General features: G+C 33.5%; 2 protein-coding genes across 3 annotated transcripts; both read right to left on the bottom strand.

The window, feature by feature from the left end:
• Window positions 1-1,081: 1,081 nt before the first annotated feature.
• LOC146959153 (uncharacterized) lies at window positions 1,082-2,490 on the bottom strand. Its single transcript, XM_085740682.1, has one exon. It carries the CDS (start codon window positions 2,162-2,164, stop codon window positions 1,262-1,264), a length of 903 nt encoding a protein of 300 aa, XP_085596808.1. The 5' UTR covers window positions 2,165-2,490; the 3' UTR covers window positions 1,082-1,261.
• Window positions 2,491-5,630: 3,140 nt separating this feature from the next.
• Window positions 5,631-20,318, bottom strand: TTN1 (ARM repeat superfamily protein). 2 transcript variants are annotated; one of them, XM_085740680.1, is made up of 17 exons: window positions 20,012-20,318; window positions 19,372-19,919; window positions 18,512-18,611; window positions 17,484-17,660; window positions 16,337-16,522; window positions 14,687-14,803; window positions 14,118-14,222; window positions 13,731-13,901; window positions 13,420-13,635; window positions 12,195-12,393; window positions 11,116-11,321; window positions 10,809-11,033; window positions 10,152-10,727; window positions 9,803-10,072; window positions 9,231-9,275; window positions 7,436-7,621; window positions 5,631-7,268 (listed from the first exon to the last, which is right to left on the bottom strand). In XM_085740680.1, the coding sequence occupies exons 1-17, from the start codon at window positions 20,210-20,212 to the stop codon at window positions 6,978-6,980; spliced, it is 3,819 nt and encodes a 1,272-aa protein (XP_085596806.1). In that variant the 5' UTR covers window positions 20,213-20,318; the 3' UTR covers window positions 5,631-6,977. The 2 variants fall into 2 exon arrangements, with proteins under 2 accessions (XP_085596806.1, XP_085596807.1); XM_085740681.1 differs by lacking the exons at window positions 13,420-13,635; window positions 13,731-13,901.
• Window positions 20,319-21,315: the final 997 nt, after the last annotated feature.

Genomic DNA, 21,315 nt, shown 5'->3' with positions numbered 1-21,315 from the left:
ATTTCTTAGAAGTTTCGCAAAGGTGTATGATTAGAGAATTTCTTAAAAGTATATATTCTTCCAAAAAACAGCATGATTAGGTATTGTTTGTTTATTATAGCGTGGAAAATGTTGAAAGTTTGTCTTCTTCGATTTACCTTATTACACTACTTCTAATTTTACTAGTCTTGTATTTCTTGCAAAACTTATTAAAAATCAGACTAACTATTAGAAAGATTTTTTTTGTTTTTTGAGGGAACTATTAGAAAGAAATGAAACTCAATCTGACATTGAAAAGATATCTATCTATATATAAAAGCGATATATCAATTTGGTTGGATTTTTTTGGTTTCCGATTTTACACTTCATTTAAATTATTTTATTTACTATTTTATCATTTGTTTAAAATTTCTTAAAAGCTTCTAAACTCTTTAATAAAATGTGCTTAGCTCAGTTGGTAGGGACAATACATAAACATAAAATATGCAAGGTTCGGAGTTCGAACCCCGACCAGGAGTTCGAACCCCGACCACCACAAAATATAATGGAGTTCGAACCCCGACCAGGAGTTCGAACCCCAACCACCACAAAATATAAAAAATATAAACTCATATAAACTCTCTAATCACTTACTCTTCATTTAAACTATTTTATCTTTTTTTTTTATAATTTCTTAAAAACTTCTAAGCTCTCTAATAAAAAAAACTCACCAAACTCTCTAATCACTTACTCTTCATTTAAACTATTTTATCTTTTTTTTTATAATTTCTTAAAAAATTCTAAGCTCTCTAATAAAAAAAACTCACCAATCACATCTCTGTTATTTTTTAAAAAATGTTAAATTAATCGATCTAAATTGACACGGGAATACATTTGTGTCATACTAGTGAAGATTTTAGAGACAAGCATACGAGGGTCCAATTTAGTGTAGATTCATGAACTAGTATTTAAAATCTCTATTTTTTTTTTTTCACAATCTGAAATTACTTTAGAATAAACTTATATAATGTTCCAATCTCTAAAAAACTACAAAATACATTGGTATCAGTGCAAGCTTTTTATACATACATCTAAATTCTAATATATACCCACACATCTAAAATTATATCCGAAAACATATGGTATGTTCATGAATATTTTTATTAATAATTTTCTAATAATACATTTCATTATTACATAGTTTATTATAACAAACAATACTACAACAAACATGTAGAATTTAAGCAATACTTTTATTGTCACTAGTAAAAGTGTAAAACATTTATTAATTTCACAAATATCTTCAAATTTTCTCTTCCATTCTAGTAGAAATCATCTGGATATGTGACTCAACATCGAAATTTTTTGAGCCATCGCCTTCACCGTACTGTTCCTCCTTCATCAGTGAATCGCACTCCACTTTTTCACCATAAATTATAGCCATAATCAAGTAGAAAGACACTGCAAAAACAGTGACTCCAATAAAGAACCAGCTGAATTGAAGATTCACCAATGAAACAGCACGATGCATAGCCTTTTCATCATTGCACCTAACCATAAGTTGATCTCCTTCATATTCCAAGAAGCAACCTTTGGGTTGATAACCAGATATAGAAAGCACTAAACCCATGAACATAATGAACAAACCTTGGAAGATCATGCTAACAGAACGAACAAAACATACCAAAAAACTCATTGGAAAACCAATTCCCATAAGGGTTGTAACAAAACCTATCAGAATCAAAACTTGCAAACAATAATGATATTGTCCTTCTATCCCCATGTGACTTCTTGAATGAAGATGGAAGAGAAGAAATTCTTGTCCAAATGCTATAGCTGCAAGCAAAAGAGTAATTTCATACTGAGTTTTTTTAGTAACAGTTGATTTGTTTCTATCAAGAATTATGGCAAAGGTAGCATATATGAAGAAAGACACGGTAATGGAAGTGTGTTCAACTTGGTGGATATGGTTGGTAGGAATGGTTCCATTACTAGAAGCTTCGAAGATTTCTGCGGCTGAGAAGATTGCGCAACTGGCCACAATGAAATAAAGCTCTAAGTATCTACTTATTTTGGTGGGAAACCAAAAGGGTAATGAAGTGTTGGAAGAACAAACAAAGTGGAGTTTGAGGTAGTTGAAGAGGTGCCAGAAACCAAGTACAAAGAAAACAAACCCCATGCATATATGTCCCTCCAATGCAATCATAGTGCCTAGATAGTTATTTGATAAACACAACACACACAAAAATATAACTTAGCTGAGAATCAATGTGTTGGTGATAAAATTTGTTGTTCTTAAAGACCTTAGTTTATCACTCCAAAGTCCAAAACCAAATAAGATGCTTTATAGAGCTAGCTCTTTGTGTATCTATATAATGGGAGGGGGTATAATTAATATCTTCTCTTTGTATATAAAACAAAGAAGAAAAAAAACAAAAGAATGTCTCGGACAAATAATTTCCGCTCAAAATGCAATTATTGATTTGTCAAAAAAATATGAGTGGATGTTATGTAGTGTGCTATTCGTATGTGGTTGATTGCTGTGGATTGGGATTTGTGATTTATGTATACCTTCTAAGTTGTTTTGTTTTACTCATTCTGTTGTTTTTTTCCTTCCTGGTTTATACTTAGTCATGTTTTATGTTTTCTCAATTTTTTGTGTACTCTATTTATTTTTAATCTAAGTAGGATGTCTCATTGGCTTAAAAAATGGAAAGAGTGTAGTTAGCCAGTGTCCAAACAAGAGAACAGGCTAAGCCATCAATTATGATAGTCGAAAGCTAAATTAACATATTTTGTCTTCAGCCATTAATAGGAAAATATCTTGACTTTATCTAAAATATAATGAATAGAGACTTCCTTATTATTCATTTCATTCCAAATTACCCAAACACATAAAAACCAAATAACATACATAAAAGACGCCGTATTTTTGAACCGACTGTTAAAAAGCCAAACTGTAAAAAATGATTTGAAATACTTGAAGGATCAACCGATGAGAAACGAATCTAATGCCTGACATGCTGCCAAATTTTGCTGAAGAAATTACAATTCAAATAAAACAATTAACGATGTTTAAATATGATTTTGGTCCCGACGAATATACACATTTTTGCATTTAGTCCCTGTAAATTTTTGTCATTGGTCCTTGTAAATATAAAAAAATAAAAATTGGTCCATCGAAAGTTTTTAGACCAGTAAAATCTGTTTATTTTTAAATTGATTTCTTTTTTCAAAAAATTGATCTTTGTTATTAGTACATATAGACTAAAATCTTCACAAAAAAAAGGTACATATAGACTAAAATTGATATTAAACACATTTTACGAGGATTAATTCTAACTAACAAATTTTACACTAGTGACCAAAAAAATGACGATAAACAAATTTTATAATATCTTCAAAACTAAAACCATAAACTTTTTAATAATTATTGAAATCAAAACGACTCGTATTTGCATGGACTAAAAATATATTTAAGTTACAAAACTAATGTAATTAGATTAGTATAATTTAATATCCTACAAACCTATTTATAATAAAGTATAAATTTTGTCAACAAAAAAAAGTATAAATCGGATATACCGAGTTTAAAAATAAAAACAAAGTACTACATAAATTATATATATATATTTTTTTTGGACTAAGGTAGTATAAATGTATATAAAAGGTTCTATAAGAATGAAATTTGACTTTTACATAACAAAAGGTTATTTCGGAAAAATTTGATGTTGAATTTTACGAGATCTTTTTTTCTAACAAAAGGTAAATGATGAATTTGCAAATAAAATCATAAAATACTGTACAAGTTAATAGCTACTTGTAAAATGCCTACAAATAATATGATAAAATTAAAATAAATGGAATACACATGCATCCAAATCTACATTGACGCTTAAATCATTGATTAAATAGTCGGTATTTCAATAGTACCAAACCAACATCACAATTTGATGGGAAATCAAACAACGAGATCAGTTTTTGGAAACAATGTTATTCAAAACTCAACTATAAATTTCAAACTAGTTTTTCTTTCCCTAAAATTGAGTTATCCGTGTAATAAAACTATAATTGAGTTATCTGTGTAATAACTAGACCCTGACCCGTGCGATGCACGGGTTTATTTCGATTTTCATATATAAACATCAGATTGATTATATTATAAGTTTTTTTTTAGCAAAGATTATATTATTAGTTGTCGACATGTTTAAATGTATTATGTATAACATTTCAATAGAGACTACAATGAGCAAATTAAATAGTTCAAAATACACATCAAAGGAAAAAAAGTTACTGTATAAAGGGAAAGAAATGGATGAAACCGCAGACTTTTGGGTTTAGATTGCGAAGGAGAAAAAATGGTTCAAAACCGTTTGGAAAGAAAGGAAAAAGAATTTTTGAAAAGGGAGTTTAATATTGGATATCATGTAGTGGAAGGCAAATGATAACACAAAAACAGCAAGTGACTTGGTGGTCAACATGCGATGCACGGGTTTTTGTAGAGTTTCATATATAAAATATCAAATTGGCTATACTATTAATTGTAGAGTTACATTTAAACTCAGAAACAATCAAACTAAGTGACAATTGAGAGTGATCGACATGCACAATCTCAAAGAAGCAAATTAACAACATTTAGTTTGCATCAACAAAAATGAATATGGAAATCAACAAAAATGAATATAAAATCAAAGTCATTACTTTGCCAAAACAAAGTAATGTTATAGTCTACTGTAGTAATTTTTGCAAATAAAAATTCTGAACAAAAACTTCATGTAATATAATATAGGAAAAAGTGAAGTTTCTAATGAAAAAATTTATCATATGGATCAGTCAAATTATCTACAATTTTAAAGATGCAACTTTAATATCGTAACACGTAGTTAGTGTACACCAAAAAAAATATGAAAAAGAACTACTATCAATAAAGTTACTAAAAAATAACTGCTATGAGAGAGGTAACCATTAGGGCGGTTGGGGCTCTAAAAAAATATTTTAGTCATGTATTTCATTTTTGGAAGCAACAATATTTCAACAAAAAGAGAAATGGCATAGTGGCTATAGTTGTAAAGTGTAAGCATATGGTACCTGGTTCGATTCCTTGCAAACTCTTTTTTTCATAAAAATTACTCAGACCCACCGAAAAAGGCGGGATCAGAATTAGGGCAAACCTTTCAGAACTGTTTAACATTTATATATATTAAGATTAAGATTTCAATAAAACTATAGTTATTTCAATAAAACTATAATTTTTGTGGAATGAAAAAATTATTTCAATAAAAACTGAAATTTCAGTTTAGGGAAAGAAAAACTAGTTTGAAATTTATAGTTGAGTTTTGCATAACATTGTTTGAAAAAACTATAATTTTTGTGGAATGAAAAACTATAATTTTTATTTTATTACACAGATAACTCCATCCATCTAATAAAACTATAAATTTCAGTTTTTCGTTAAAGTAAAAATCGAGTTATCTGTGTAATAAAATAAAATTGAGTTATCTATCTATCTATTACTCTAAACGATTGCAAGCTTAAAAAAACAGCTCATGACTCTAGGAGCTCTTTGCAAACACGGCACAACCACAGCAATTCTAAAGTAAAACGCATATGCCTAATATCACTCCAACAAAACGGACCCTGCTATCAAAATTAAACATGCAAACACATGCAAGTATGGAATTTGATGTCATTTCATTTATATATGTTATCTCACAAATTCAAATATGCATGATTGATTGACTATCAATCGACATAGTAATTGGTATCAGAACAATCTCGTCAACATTAAATGCTTCAATTTGATAGTTGTCCTGACTCTTGAGTGTCTCGGCCGAGCAACGATCTAAAACGCTCTTGCTCGACCGCAACCATAGCTCATCACATCGTCTGATTTTTCCACGTGTATTCCAGGTTTGCCACAAGGCCATCTGAGAAATGAACTAAAGCGCTCTTGCTCGACCGCAACCATAGCGAATAAGGTTCTATATACATTATCCTCAAAACATACTCATCATATGCAAAACTTCATCTTCTCACAAAGTTATCAAAGCAACAATGGTCATTTTCTCAATATACATCTCATCCGCCATAAAACTCTATATTGGATACAATCTCTTCTCGACACTTATGGTCGAACATAGGTACCTTCAATGAATGTTCAACGCATGACTTGGTTTTCTAAATCATCCTTCTCATGCACTTCACCAAACACAATTGTATGTTCATTTCGATGCATCCTTGTATGTACATATAAAATCACTCTGATGCGCCCCGTTGGCTCAATACCCTAGCATAAGGCGTAGGATTCCCGCAAATGTGCCTTTAAACATAAATGCACTACAAAGATTGTCAGTTTCAACATCGTTATCTGCTAGTTATGATTGTCTGTCAACGGCTACCCCCGCAATTATATTATTAGTTATATAAATAGGTCATTGAGCGTCAGGAACCCCCTCTTCTTTTTCGGCTCTCAACGGATTGTTATTTGACAGAAACCTGATCACTCCAAATGACTAAACTTATGATAAATCACGCTAACTATTGTAAAAAAAATTAAAAAAATCATATTTATAAGATGTATATTATGTAAAGAGATTTTCGAAAGTGGCATCTATTCTTCTGCAAGACAATTTTATAAGAGAAGTTAGATCAAATATAAAAATATGATATCATATTTTATTTATATTTCATTCAAATCACCAAACAAATGACAAGTTTTGAATAACTTCTCCGCAAAATCATTTTTGATAACTAAATTATTTTTTAAAAAGAATAATTTTCATTATGATAAACAAACACAAGACTTCTTTTTTAAAATATCTATAAATTAATTAATTTTTACATTATTTAATATATCAAAATCATTTTTTTATAACTCGAAAAAAAATACTCTAGTCAATTCACTTGAAGTTCAATCTTAATTTCTTCCACAGAAAAAAGCACAATCTTAATTAATTTAATTTTACCATGTTGGTCAAACGTTCACCCACACGCTAAATCTAGGTTTGCACCAGTTAAAATCAAAACCCAGATGACTCGACTAATGAGGAATATGATGCATTTTCATCCAAATCTTTAGGCTTCTTAGCGTTGGTTTTCCTTGCTACTCCATCACCGTTCTTGAGAGATGACCCCACCTCCAAACCAAGCAATTCAAACAATTCAACTCTTTGATGTTTTGTCACACCCATGCTATCATCCCAGCGAGTCATAGAAATAATTTCAAGTGCTCTCTCAATCTTGTTTTCATCCACAAGATTTCCATTTTGCAGGAGGACAAGGTAGACATGTTCAGCTGAGGCTTTTCGAATCTGGTTAACAGGAGAGAACAAAGTAAACTGAAGTATGAGAAGCCACAAATCAAGCAAAAAGAGTAAATTGTGAACAAGAACCTATCTGTTTTGCAGGTGGTTACTTTTAAGTAAAAAAACAATATGCAGACTCGTAAATCATGTGCTGATGAATGTTTAAGAATCACCTTAGGGTACGGATGAACAAGAAAAGTAAGAAGTTGAGAGAAGGCTCTCGTATGGATTGGTTCTGGTATTGAAGCTATATAACCAAGTATTGCAATACCAGCATGCAACTTGGAGAAGTCTTTTGATCCCTTTAATTCTATTGCCAGAGAATCCAAAACAGCAGCACAAAAAGTTGGAGTATGATCCTGAAATTACAACGTATAAATCAAATGTGTTCTCACCAAAAGATAAAATCAATAGACACTCACATCTCATATTTGTAAATGGTAAAAATGGCTCATACAGTTTAGTCGTCTGGATGGCATGGGGAACTATGTACATACAAATACAACGTGCTCATGGCAAACCAAAATAGAAAGCGCGAACAGAACATAATAAGAAATGAAGGGGTAAAATAGTGGCATTAAGCATTGTTATCGGTATTCCCTCTTCGTGAATATCTGGACTCTTTCTTCCCTTTCTTATCTGCAATTCTTAATCTCTAGTTTAGCAGCCTATCACACACTTCTGTACATTGTTGTTGAAATTAAAAAGTATCTAGATGTGTGCTTAGTCCAAGTTCAGCTTATACGATTCTGCATCATTAAATAATTTAATGAACAATTCTTTGGTGAGTATGAATGTTTTACTTTAAAGTATAAAAGAAAATTATATATTTGAATAATTTCACTTGAACTTTTAATATTTTAATACTATGCTATAATATTTATTTTAATGTGATAATCAACAACACATGACTCATGTGAATACATGGGTATTTTGCTATTTTATTACATGTAGTATTATAAGAACTAATTTACCAATGAAAAATGGCATTAAAATTTTGTCGGAGTTACTACAATTTTGGATATTGCCCTTTTATATAACAACAACCAAACCTTATCTCACTAAGTGGGGAATTATAATAATTGATAAAGAAGAAAATTAACCTTTTTTAAAGCATATTAAGAAATTCCTTAAGCATTCCCTTCAAACAAAAAAAAAAATCCTTTAGGCCATGCCTTAGCCGATAGTATGATTGCGATGTTGGTTTTTTCTTAATATACAATGAGAATTGTTGTACGATGGTCATTTGATACTTATGAACAAGGACGACAAACAAATCGCATGTTGTGGCTGAGTTATTTTTCTTGAACACACCGTTTCTCACCATTTAACAATATGGTAAATCGTATTGTTTTTAATGCATAAATAAGTGACACAATAAATCAAATTACTGCCCATTTTCTTTTATCCACTGCAAGGAAGAAAAGTTTACAAAAATTAAGGGATTTTACACATGCAGTTTCTATATTGCATTCAAGATAGCATTATAAAGAATATAAGTTTGAAGACTTTGCAGGGAGCTACCTTCTTAAATTTCCATGTGATATCCTATATATTCATTTTCTAACTTTTTATTTGCTTCCACTTAGGTATCAAGGGGTACCAAACATCTCTTGCCTAAACAATATACAGGGGTACTTGACCGCCAAACTAATGCAGAAATAGACAGCATGAAGAGGAATATCAGACAACCTACTAAGGGTGTTCAAAACTGAGCGAACCAAATAGAAAAACCGTGAACCGGATCAACCCAAACCGAAACCGCAAAAAACTGCATTTGATTCGGATGTAATCAGGCCATTTTTTTATTCAACCGCACGGTTTGGTTCGGTTTGTGGTTTTCATTTTACCAAATGAACCAAACCGCAACATAAGAGAAACATTAATTAAACTTACGTCACCCAGCCCAATACTCATAGAAACTCAACAGGAAAGATGACAAATAGAAAACAGAGAAGCAGGACTAACCTCCATATTAAGGAATATCTTTTTGCTGAGCAGACTCTCAATAGTCTGAAATACAACATAAGATCATAAGTTTGTTCCAGAAAAAAAAAAAAAAAAAAAAAAAAAAGATCACAAGTATATGAGAGTTCCATATTATACTCGGAACAAATTTAATTACATGTATAGATTTACATTTCAAAACAGAGGAGGTATGCAACAACTATTATTGTATATACAACAAAAAGGACATAAGCCAACATTTGATTTAAATAAAAAATTAAAAAATTATTAATGATTGGGGTTAAAGAGAGTGCTGACCAGGACTCTATGAACTCAAAACATGACAAGGTATTTTTTGAAAGCAGGTCCTTCAACTGCGACCTATGGACCAGTCTTACCTTGTAGCCAACCGATTATAGCAAATTATGGGGGCAAGTAGAAGGTAACATACAGAACATTTTCCAACCCCCATACCATACGTGAAAATAAAAAAGAGATAACAAAAAGGTATAAAATAGTACCAGATCTTTTGAATGTGCCATTAACCAAACCAAGAATAATAAAGCTAAAGCACTGCTTAGGAAAGGCAATACCTTTAAAGTGGGTACGATGACTCTATCGCATTTCCTGTATTGTTGGAGAACCCACAGGATGTCAACTGACAGCATATACTCCCTGAGCATTCTTGTATTAGGGTCTTCAAATTCAACCCCTTTTAAATACTCTAACAGTGCCGAGAGTGATACCCTCTTCAAAGAATCTACCAAATCACCAATAGATATGACTAAACCTGATACCACATATCTGCTATAACAACCAAATTGAAGCAGCTGTATGATGTGTGGGTAAGTGTAAGAACGAACCTGCAATAAAATAGTATTGTATCTCAATAAAAAATTTGACTATCAACTTCAAGAAAGGATGAAAAATCTATAAACTTACAGCCCATTTTGCATCTGCTTCCTTCGGAATGACTTCTTCTAACTTCTCTCGGAAAGGTATATATGGAATATAAATAATCTGATTGTACAAAATTCTGTAGAGAACATTTGCTGCTATTTCTCTCAACTTATCCATCTTCTCCACAGCTTGCTTACAAATCCCTCCAACTAAATTGGTAGCAAGATTTTCATCGAATAAAAAAATCTCCGCATTTTTCTTAAGCATATTATCAGTCAAAGGCTGCACTGCGGATTCAATTTCATTTCCATCTGATTTTCTAGACAAGCAACCTGATCTGCCAATCCTACAGAGCATATACGCACACTTTTCAAGGCCATGTAATGCAGCCTCACGAACCCAAGAACCTACATCACCTCTGTTGTCAACAGAATAGTCATCAAGAGCTTCAAATAAACTTGTCATCACCTCATTCTTTATAAAAATAAATAGAGAAAAATCATTCTCGGTGAAAGAGGTAGCAGTATTCTCTCTTCCACTAACTAATGTTTCACATACTGATACAAGTCCTTTGACAGCATTTACTCGCGCTTCAGCATCTCTTTCCTCAGGGTTTTCCTGCAATAGGAAAGTGTATTGATAACACAAGAATTGAACCTTAACTAGTATAGATGTAATATTTACAATTTCATAAATTACCTCAATTTTACAACAGCCACAAAGCTTCAAAAGCACATTTCTCCATTGACTGGTTAATAACTCATTTGGGAAGACACCTATTGCCAATGCAGATCCTCTCCTTACAGCGGCATTTGGATCAGTCAACATGTTGACGTACTTCGCTATCAAATCACTAGTACCTTTATCATCTAAATCTAGTAAGTAAGCACGGATGAAATGTTCCAGCCCTTTAACAGCAACATTCTGTACATTAAAAGAGTGTTTCGCATGTCAGATACAGTAAATAATGATTCAAATTGCTGGTGTCAAAGGGATAGAATAGAACCTGTATGTGAGATTTTGGATGCCTCAAATTCTCATTTAGAGTATCGAGTAAGCTTTTCTTGATCTTTTCTGATAATGCCACTTTAGATATGGAGATGCGTTCAATAAATCGAGAAACAGCTGCACGCATTATTTCTCCTCCCTTTCCACGATAAAGACGTGCTTTTTCAATAGCAGGAACGACATTTGCAAGAGTTCTCTGTTTATCTGCCATTGACATTTTCAAAAATGTCAAAGTTCAGCTAACATCCTAAATATTTTAAAAACAATTAACTTCAATAAAGATATGTTTTACCATGATCATTAGTTCGTAAGATAAATTTAATAAACTTAAATATAATCCTCAGTCCAAGACCTCTTTTAATTTTCTTCTCAAGTTAAGGAATAAAGTTAAATTATTCCAGCAATTCTATTTCATAGGTTTCTTCTAAAAAATATTTTGTTTGAAATAAATGATATTCCCCTTCAATATCATATAAGTTAGACTATGAAAGAAAACTAAAACAGCTAACGACTCTAATAAATTTGCATAGCTCTGAAGTCGTTATGACATTCACTTATAAGTCAGATAGGAAATCAGCATCTTTAGTGCTTTACAAATGATAAGAAGTAGGGTAGATAGAACAAATGAAAATATTGCTGCTGTTGCTATTCCGAACACTTTCTGTACTTATATTCATAATATAAGACTACCGTTCCAAGTGTATATTAGTATAAGTCTAGCCCAAAGTTTCATTGTCCTATAACGCAGGCCCAACATAGACAATTATTAAAACAGAGCGATTCTGGCCAATCAATATATTTTGTATGTAAAATGTATAACATCGTGGGTTATCCAAGTTGTTTGAAGTTCCATCAGTTGAAGAAACAATTTAGTTTCACAGCAACATGTGAATATGAAACTGTATTGGTTGCACTGCAAGGAAATAGTCTCTTCGATTTCAGAACACAAGCTTAAATTATAGACAAGGCATGCAAGGCTAACTGCCTCGTTTTTTTTTTTTTGTTTCTTTTATAGAATAAACTTGTTTCACTTTCATGACTAACAGGAAACAGCATAAATAAAAGTTAAGTGACAACCTGAGGGAAGAACATAATTGCATTGATGTAATGCGAAAACAAGTTCCCCAGTTGCCAATGTTGCACCCTGGCGCATGCACAAGTCAGATGAAAGAGTACAAGGAATTAACTTCTCCATTACAGCACTTGCAAAATACTGAGGATCGTACTTTACAAGAAAAGAAAGGGCCTCTGCAGCAAGTTCTCTCAAGCTTTTATCCTGAAGACGTAATTTCCATGTCAATTCTCTAAGAATATATCACGAAAACTGAATACTGGGAAGGAACAAAAATAGCCATAAACTGTTGGTAAATACCAGAATATAAATAAGTTATGGGGAAAAAGTATACAAGATGACAACGAATCATTAGATTAAAAAGTAACAAACAGTTGGAAATAATCAAACTTAAAAACTTAGACCATCCTATTTAGCCATGTTAACTCAAGAGTTAAAAACCTCCACCGCTAAATGAACCTCATCTGTTACCAGTGAACTGCTGTGAGCCACATTGTCAGGAAAGTTTTGATGAAGTGTTGTGCCATTTGAAAATGATCAAAACCTTGCAAAGGAGCTCAAGTGAAATTATTCAAAGGTGGTCCAATGAAAGCATTCTTTTTGTTCTTTTCAAGACACGACTCATGGGTGACAAGTTGTTAGTTCTATAATCCTACAGAGTCACACACTGCAGGTAAGTAAAGCATCAAGAAGGGTCTCAAATTGATCAGGATAAAAAAACTGGACCACCAATAGAGAAAAGCGGGGTAGCGATTGTGTGAACTCAAAGGAGAAACTCGGATATGTGTGATTTCCCTTGGTAATCGTATTCGTACGTAACTCATATTGGTTAACATGTGAATGGAAAAAATCCTATTGAGGAATACCTCTACCATGTTTCTTCTAGGGAAGCCAATACCTGTAAGCAAGGATCTCCACGGGACTGCCCCATTTGACTATTCGAGGCTCTATGGACGGAGAATTTTTCCTACAAGGACGGAGATCATACCCTTTCCATACGAAGAACCCTTCCTCAAGCGGATTACTGAAATACCCTTTGGGTGCGTGTGTGAGTGAGTATTATGGTATGTTTGTTTGTCTTTTCACACTTTGTTTTTTTATAAAAAAAATACATAATCATTAGGTCACAATTTTTTTAAATATACATACATATACAAGGGAAATTAGGGTCAATAAGGTAGCGGTAGAATTGGCAGGGGGAAGAGAGAGAGATATTTAATTGGAGCATACCCAGTGACAAATTTTTCTATCCAGCAGGTCACTCACAAATGGAATAAGATATCCTTCGTATTGAGCGACGGAGATGGCAACATGAAGATAAGAGTTTGCTCGAGAAGAAAGTGAAAAAAAATCAGCAGTATTCACAATGTCAATGCCATGCGGATAATTTCCCTGCCGTCCAACATTCTCCTGGAAAGCTGCTGCTGCTGCTCTTCTGCAGTTGACCTAATTATCACATGCCAGTTAACCATTCCATTTACAAGGAGAGAGACGTTCTAAAATAAAGTGTGCCATAAGAAGGGCGTAAAAGATATACGGACCTCACGGTCGTAGCATGCCACTGTTAAGAGGTGCGGAGCAAGCTCTTCTAAAATGCTCCTCATATCTGTGTGATAATATGCACGTCCAAATGCCCAGCATACATATGCAGCAGCATCACGTACATTAGACCCGACACTATGCGGACCTCTTCGAACATCGTAATGTAGTGCCTAATAAAAAAATTATGTTTATTATTCCCACTGTCATGTCGCATTTATCTCAAAATTGATGTCAACAACGCCCCTGGATTCAGGTATAGGTTTCAAAATAAATAAAGTGCTTTGAACAAATAAATAATTATAAGCAGCAAACACCAAATAGTTTGAAGCCCCAAATCCTACAATTCATAAGCCTATGGAAATAGTTGCATCAATCGAAAATACCACCTTCACAACAACAGGAACAACTTTGGGAAGACTAGCAGGTAAGAGCAAGCCTCTACGAGAAAGTTCAGCCAACGCTAAGCAGCCTCCATGCCATGAACCCTCGCCCTGAAAAAATTATTGAATTTGAGCTGTAACACAAGAAGTCTGGCACCGGACAATAATAGAACACCAAAAAACTTGATATTTAATTAGGGTTTGTTGTGATCAAACTCAAACAGAACTAGACACAAAATCAACAAGGATGCTTTATCAAACTCCTAAGGATAATAAACTTTCCAAACTACCATATACATGTACCTTGTCTTGTCTCCCTATTAACATTTACTTATATCATAATATCAGAAATACCTAACTGCTATGCAACTATGTAATTGAATAACCACACAACTGCCTACATAGCTTCCACATGGGCAGACCTTCCCAATAGGTGGGTTATTGGTCTCTCGAGTTCCATCAGACAACTAGTTAACATAGCAAAACTTCTGCAATATTTGTATAAACCTAGGTGAATATAAATCTAATTAGTAAATTATGATAGTCGGGAACATGTATAATCAAAAGTATCATACCTCACCAGGTGAAAACAGCTCCAAAACAGAGGATAAAACCTCCTCAGAAAGGGAAGACGTCAAATGTGAAGTTATGCGACCAATACCTTTCGCTGCAGACCAACGGACAACAGTGTTCTACAACCCAATGGCAACATTTATATGGTAAGAGAGAGAAAAACATAATAGATGAAGAAAACATGATCAGCGTAAGTAGCTTGTAATGAATTAATGAGATGTTTAAACAGCGGTATATCATATATAATGGTGTGTCTGTCATCAGCACATCTGCCAGTTCACTTCATCAAATTTCCTACAAGCCCTCCAGGCAATCAGGCGGTCTACACTACAGTATGGAAAAACTAGTAAGGAATGAGGTGCAAATCAAGGATGTGTTGATACTTAATTAAGGGTGATTAACTGGATGATTGATTTTGGATGATATCTTACTTCTGGTTGGGAGTCTAATTGTTAAGTAATTGACTGACAATGGGGGTATGGGACCACTGTCTGTCAAGCAGGAAGGAAATAAATTGTGGTAGCTACAACTCAGTGTTATCGATTGCGGATGGCGGAAAGCAAAAAACCCACCATTTTAGGCCTTCGTATCAGCCATGGCACCGCCGTCCTTTACAAATCGGTTGTGGTGGTTCATGGTTATCAAAAAAACCGCCACAGATGATATTTGACAACACTGTTACAGCTACAGTACTATCGCATATGAGAGGATCGGGTTTTGGAAATATACAAAGAGCATGCAGAAAACTATTTGTAAGTTGTACTGAAACAGAATAATTAATAAAACTGAAAGATAGTTACAAGTCAGAGAATCATAAGTTTCAAGCTATGTCAACAATACTCTAGTATTATGTCAGGGAACCATTCATCTGAATAAATTATATAATTAAGAGCCCTATAATTATTTTGATGGAGCAGTGTTATTTCACCCAACAACCAACATTACAATCTAATAAACAAATCACAAAAGGAATGTTTCAGGATCTAAGGAAAACAGCATAAATACAGAGCCCATATAACTCAAAGCTCTACAACACAACCAAATCACGAGAAGAAATTTGTTATTTGATAGACTTGTCTATTTAGGTAACCCAAACATGTCAGAGCTGACTAATATTGGAGTAATATCTTAGTCCTTTATATTTAAAAGTGCTTCAGCAAGCCTGTTAGTCGGACCAGTTTCATCATACTTGATAAAGAGTCCCACATTGGTTGTGAGATGGCTTGAACAAGTGTTTAGAAGCGGGGGCAATCCTCACCTCACAAGCCGGTTTTGTGGGGTTGAGTTAGGCCCAAGGGGGGTGTTAAAGAGTCCCACATTGGTTGTGAGATGGTCTGAACAAGTGTTTGTATGTGGGGGCAATCATCACCTCACAAAACCGGCCTAATGCAACATTTTAACAATACACATCAGTATTATTTCACATCTCATGCAAGTTCATATTTCATATATCAAATGAGCATAGTCAACGTCAACGGAGTAATTAGAGCATGCAATAGCTTAATAGACTCCTTTATACAAACCATTTACAGAGAAATCAAGTCACCCCGTTTCCTTTCAGATGTATTATCATTAACCTGGACTTAGACTCACAACTTAGTACTGAGATGGAACATAAAATTCACTATAAGACTCTCACCCTTTAGACATACCATATCCCTCAAACCAGATAGCAACATCTCAATGATCTCTTCAACATTTTCTGGAACATCCATATCCTCATCTTCCGCCTCATCTGTAATTTCAATTGAGTTGGAGTAATTGTTGTTCGCACCCAAATTGGACTGATTCTCTTTGCTGGATGTATTCAAAGTAATATTTAGTTTGGTGGTTCTTCCCTGCAAGGTATGCATAGAATTGTCAAGGGAAGGAAATGGTGGCAGACATTATGCTTCTACAGTTGTTTATAATTAACTAATATACAAGTTCTTCTAAAAACAAAAGCTATAATGCTATTATATTTGATAACCCATTACTTAGTAACACCGATGAGAACCAAACATTGGAGTACAAATTTATGTCGCTGATACAGTTAGCTTTTATTAAGGGTTCAAACCACTAAATTCTATGAAGTTTAAGTCTGAAGCTCAGTTCAACTAAGTTGACTCGGGTCAGTAAGTAACATGATAGAAATACTTTCATTCATAATAGCTCAAATTTTTAAGAGGACCAATTACCCAGCATTACAAGGCTAAATTGCCCAAGAGATCCAACGGAAACTGTAAAATCAAGATAGAGAAATTGTGTATTATTGAATGACAAAGTTGAGCTCAAGAGCTCTACAATGGTGAAAACAGAAAATGAAAGAGATAAACCAGAGTCAAAGACTCCTAATCCAGAACAAAGCTCAAACTCTTCAAACAAACTCTAACGATAATTCTCCATGAGTTACACAATACCCTGCGCACTCTTTTATAAGAGAAAATCCTCTCCTTACAAAATATTCCCACGTCAAAATCAATTGGGCTAAAGCCCAGATATAGTATCCTATCAGGATCTTTGAGTTCAACTCTTCATATTTCCATTATCAATGTTTTCTTCAATTTCATCCACCCAGTTTTGTTTCAAGTTCTACACCAAGTCTTGTCTTGACTTGCAATAGAAGCACTGACTTATTTTGTTGCCATAACATGCATTTCAGGATAATGCATATAACTACAGTTTATTAGTTCCTGAGATTTAAATGCCAGCTCAAAGTAGAAATAAACAAAATATGGATAATTATACTTGCAAGTAAACAAAGGTCTCTTCAAACATAAGATATAAGATCCATGGAACTTGAATCACAGAAAAGCTAACCGTATAACGCCATGAGTGTATACGATGAGGAAGGCAAGTAAGCCCAATCCTTTGGGTTAACTTCATCAGATGCTTGCGGAGTAATGGACGTCGAGCTGCGATGGAAGACTTGTACAATATCGAAGTGTCGTTCCAAACGATAGGAATTACATCAAGCAAGAGATTCCGACTGCCTGCCTGCTTATAAATTTACGCTATAGCAGTTAGAATCATTGAAGGCAACAAAGACAGTCATTAGTTTTGACTACTTGAATCATAATGTTTTGCTCCTCATTCTTAGTTTGTATCTATTTGCATGAAAAGGCTATTATCAATTAGCAATTATCAATTTGTAACTTTATCAGGTTTAAGTAAGGAAGGAGAAAAGAATAGAAAAGAGGAAGAAAAACAAACTCAGAATAAAAAAATGGATATTGACTTGAAACGTTAAGGATGCAAAATAAAATACTAACCGATTAGTATTATTTACATTCCAATAATAGACTCTCAATCCTAGTTAAACAAAGGAACAAATAACTTCATAAAATAAGGTAAAAGCCCTCAAATTATTATATAAGTTATCCTGACAAATAAGACCCCTAAACATAAGGTAACAAATTATCACTAAAATAACATAATTGTCATAATCTACTATACGTCGCTCTCTCCATCAAATATATTGCTAATATTCTAATATTCCCCCTCAAGCTAAATTTCACTGAGTTTAAAGCTTGCTACAAATGAACACTTCAGATAAAAAAGAAGCTTCTAAAAATATAGAAAGCAACCTCTGCCAAACATGGCTGTAAAATAACTTAGGAATATGGTAGATAAGTCAAACTGATGAATATCTTTAGAGAGACTATTCAACAAGACAGCTGAAATGATAATAAGCCAAACAGAAATTTGTTGGCAAGCAATCAAGCATGACATGGCCTAAACTTGTCCGAACAACATATGCAAGCTTTCAATTCAAACACCAGTAATATTTAGGAGACCCAGAAACTCAAAATTGAAATTAAGGCCAGAGAATAAGGTTGCTAACAAACCTTGAAAATAGCAGCCAGTGCTTCAATGGCTCCAAGTAATTGGAAATTATGTGCATCTTCAGTTACAGAAGACATGACCTCGTGTGTCCAATCGACAAAGCTGAAGCAATAAGAAAAGTCAGTTTATACAGCAATGGTAGGGTAATTCAGTTCTTGGTTAGCATGATGATTAGTGAAACAATAGCTTGAACACGACACAAATGCAGGCATGAATACAAGCTAAAACATGCCGGGAGATGATAACATGTAAAGTGTTGTGATTTGTGAACTAGTGCCGATTAAAACATAAGACGTATGAAGATACTTAACAAAAACTTTACATATATATTATATTTGTAAACATGAGCAAAAAACAGAGAATCTATTAATTATTTAAGCAAAACTTGAATCAAAATGAAAATTATCTTTACATCATGACACAGATGTTTAAGGCAAGCAAAGAGAAAGCATGAGCTGACATTAAGAGGGTGGTTCAATGAGCAACTTAATTAATCAATTATCATTTTAAAGCTTATGCATAAGTTGTTTCTACGGTCAAGAATTGAATGGGTACCACCTCCAAATAAACTCCCTATGAACTTTTTCTATAAGCTGTCTCATGGACCTTACTAAAATAAGAAGTGAACAGCTTATGGCAATGTAGCACTAACACCAACACATGTGATTATTACATTCAATTATGTCATTTTTTTCAAATAATTATCTGCTTCGATGTGTCGGTGTCGGTGTCAGTTTCGTGTCAGGCGTCGGTGCTACATTAATAAGCTCTTCAAACACTTGGTGCTTATACTACTAATAAATTTAAAAGAAAAACTCTTCCAAACAAGTTCTAAATAAGCTATAAAAGTAAATGAATAAACCTTGTAAAGGCTTTTGTCATATCCGGACGAGTAAGTAGTCTCGAGAGCACTAATCCAGCCATAGTACTCATCCGACCAGAAACTGAAAGATAATCCTTACAAAACCCTATGATCCTCAACACAAGAGGTACAATCTCAAACTCACCCAAATTATCACTGCTCGCAATACTAGAATCAACACTAGATAAATCAAAAGGAACCAATACAAGTATATATAGCCACAACAACAACACACATTTCGCTTCAAATTCTCCAGTACTTTCCTCTCTCAAAGACGAAACTGAATTTTTGTCATGACACTTTTCCAGTAGAGACACCGCAAGTTCGAGATCAGAAACTTGATGTGGAAAAAACTTAATCACTGATTTGTATCCACAGACTTTGATAACTGAATACACGACTATGCATATAGGATTAATTATTTCAAAAATTTCGTCGGAAATTACACCGAGTTCGATTGTTTTTGATCGAATAATGTTCATCAATGGTGGAATTATGCTTTCGAGATACGGTTCTAGAAGTTGGCCTTGCTCTTGATACTTATCCATCTGCAACAAAAATATGAACAAAAAAAAGGTTATGAACGAAAACAGCATGAAATTTGAAATTTGATGAATGAAGAGAGAAAGGTGAAATGTACGATTGATCTGATTTGGTGAACGGAGGAAGGGTCGGAGACGCGAGAATTGGAAACGGTGTCGTTGAGGAAGGATTTGACGAGGTTCCATTCTTGAAGGAAGCACTTTTGAAGAACTCGCTCTTTTGAATCGTGTTCATCGTCTTCTTCTTCTTCTAGATTCATCACCGTCGCTGTAACTGTTTCTTCGCTCGGTGCTTCCATATTCTGCTTCTAGAACTGTTGTGACTCTACTGTCTGTTATCGCGCCTCTAATTTGAAAACCCTGCTTCTATCAATCAAATTTCATAATTATTCCATGATTAATGGTGATTTCCTAAATTAAGAGATCTTCGCGAATAACAATCAAATTTTAGATATGTTTGTACCTCCTTCAAAAAAAAAAAAAGATATGTTTGAACCTTGTGTTTGGTATGAGTGAAATGGGTGAGAGATATGCTTAGGCTATGTTTGGATGACCAAAGAAAGTAAAAGGAAAGATAGTGAAAGGAAAGAATGATAAAGGATTAAAAGTGAGTAGAAAGTGAATGGAAAGTAGGATGATTGTTTAGTTGTTTGAAATGAATGAAAGTGATAAGAAAGTGAAGGGAAAGAAAGATATAAATTTGGGAAATGACATAATTACCCCACTTTAAAATGAAATAATATATTTTAACTAAGTAGTATATTTTTTTTTCTTGTGATCAACTAAAATTGAAAAAACAAACAACAGAACAACATAAAATTAATGAATATTTAAAATGGAATGGTAAGCCGTAAGCATGCCTGAAGCTATAGTACTTAAGCGAATTAATTAAATACAAAGAAAATGAGCACGTGATGTAAAAAAATGTGCCTCAAAAGCAAGGACTGGTTGGTCATTTTCTTTTATTGGATGTCCCCTTCCAGTTTCTTCCCAAAATTGGACGGAAGGTTTTTTGTTATGGGCCCCACCAAAATGAAGCTTTCTTTCCTCACTTACAAAACAACCAAACTGTGGAAGCACAATGTTCAATAAACTTTCTTTCCTTTGTGCTATCTTTCCACTCACTATCACTGGATCCAAACATAGCATTGAGATTAGTTTTCTTCTGTTTGTTTGAGTGGAAATGGTGAAGAGAGAACAAAAAACATGAGATCCACCACCTTGACCCTTGAGTTGGGTTTGTTCATTTTTTACCATTGATTTATTAGGCATATAAATACAAATGAAATATTAACGTGACTCCTTCAATAAATTGAGGAAACTCAAACTTCACTGCATTTTCAATTCTCAACTCTTATGCGATGAAATAGTAAAATAAGTTGTATTTAGTTTCTGCATTCAT

Source organism: Medicago sativa, chromosome 1 (genome assembly GCF_051527215.1).
Source record: "Medicago sativa cultivar Bolivia chromosome 1, Bolivia_mono, whole genome shotgun sequence".
Classification (NCBI taxonomy): Eukaryota; Viridiplantae; Streptophyta; class Magnoliopsida; order Fabales; family Fabaceae; genus Medicago; species Medicago sativa.
The sequence above is the reverse complement of the archived record's forward strand: the minus strand, read 5'-3'. Positions and strand labels throughout refer to the sequence as shown.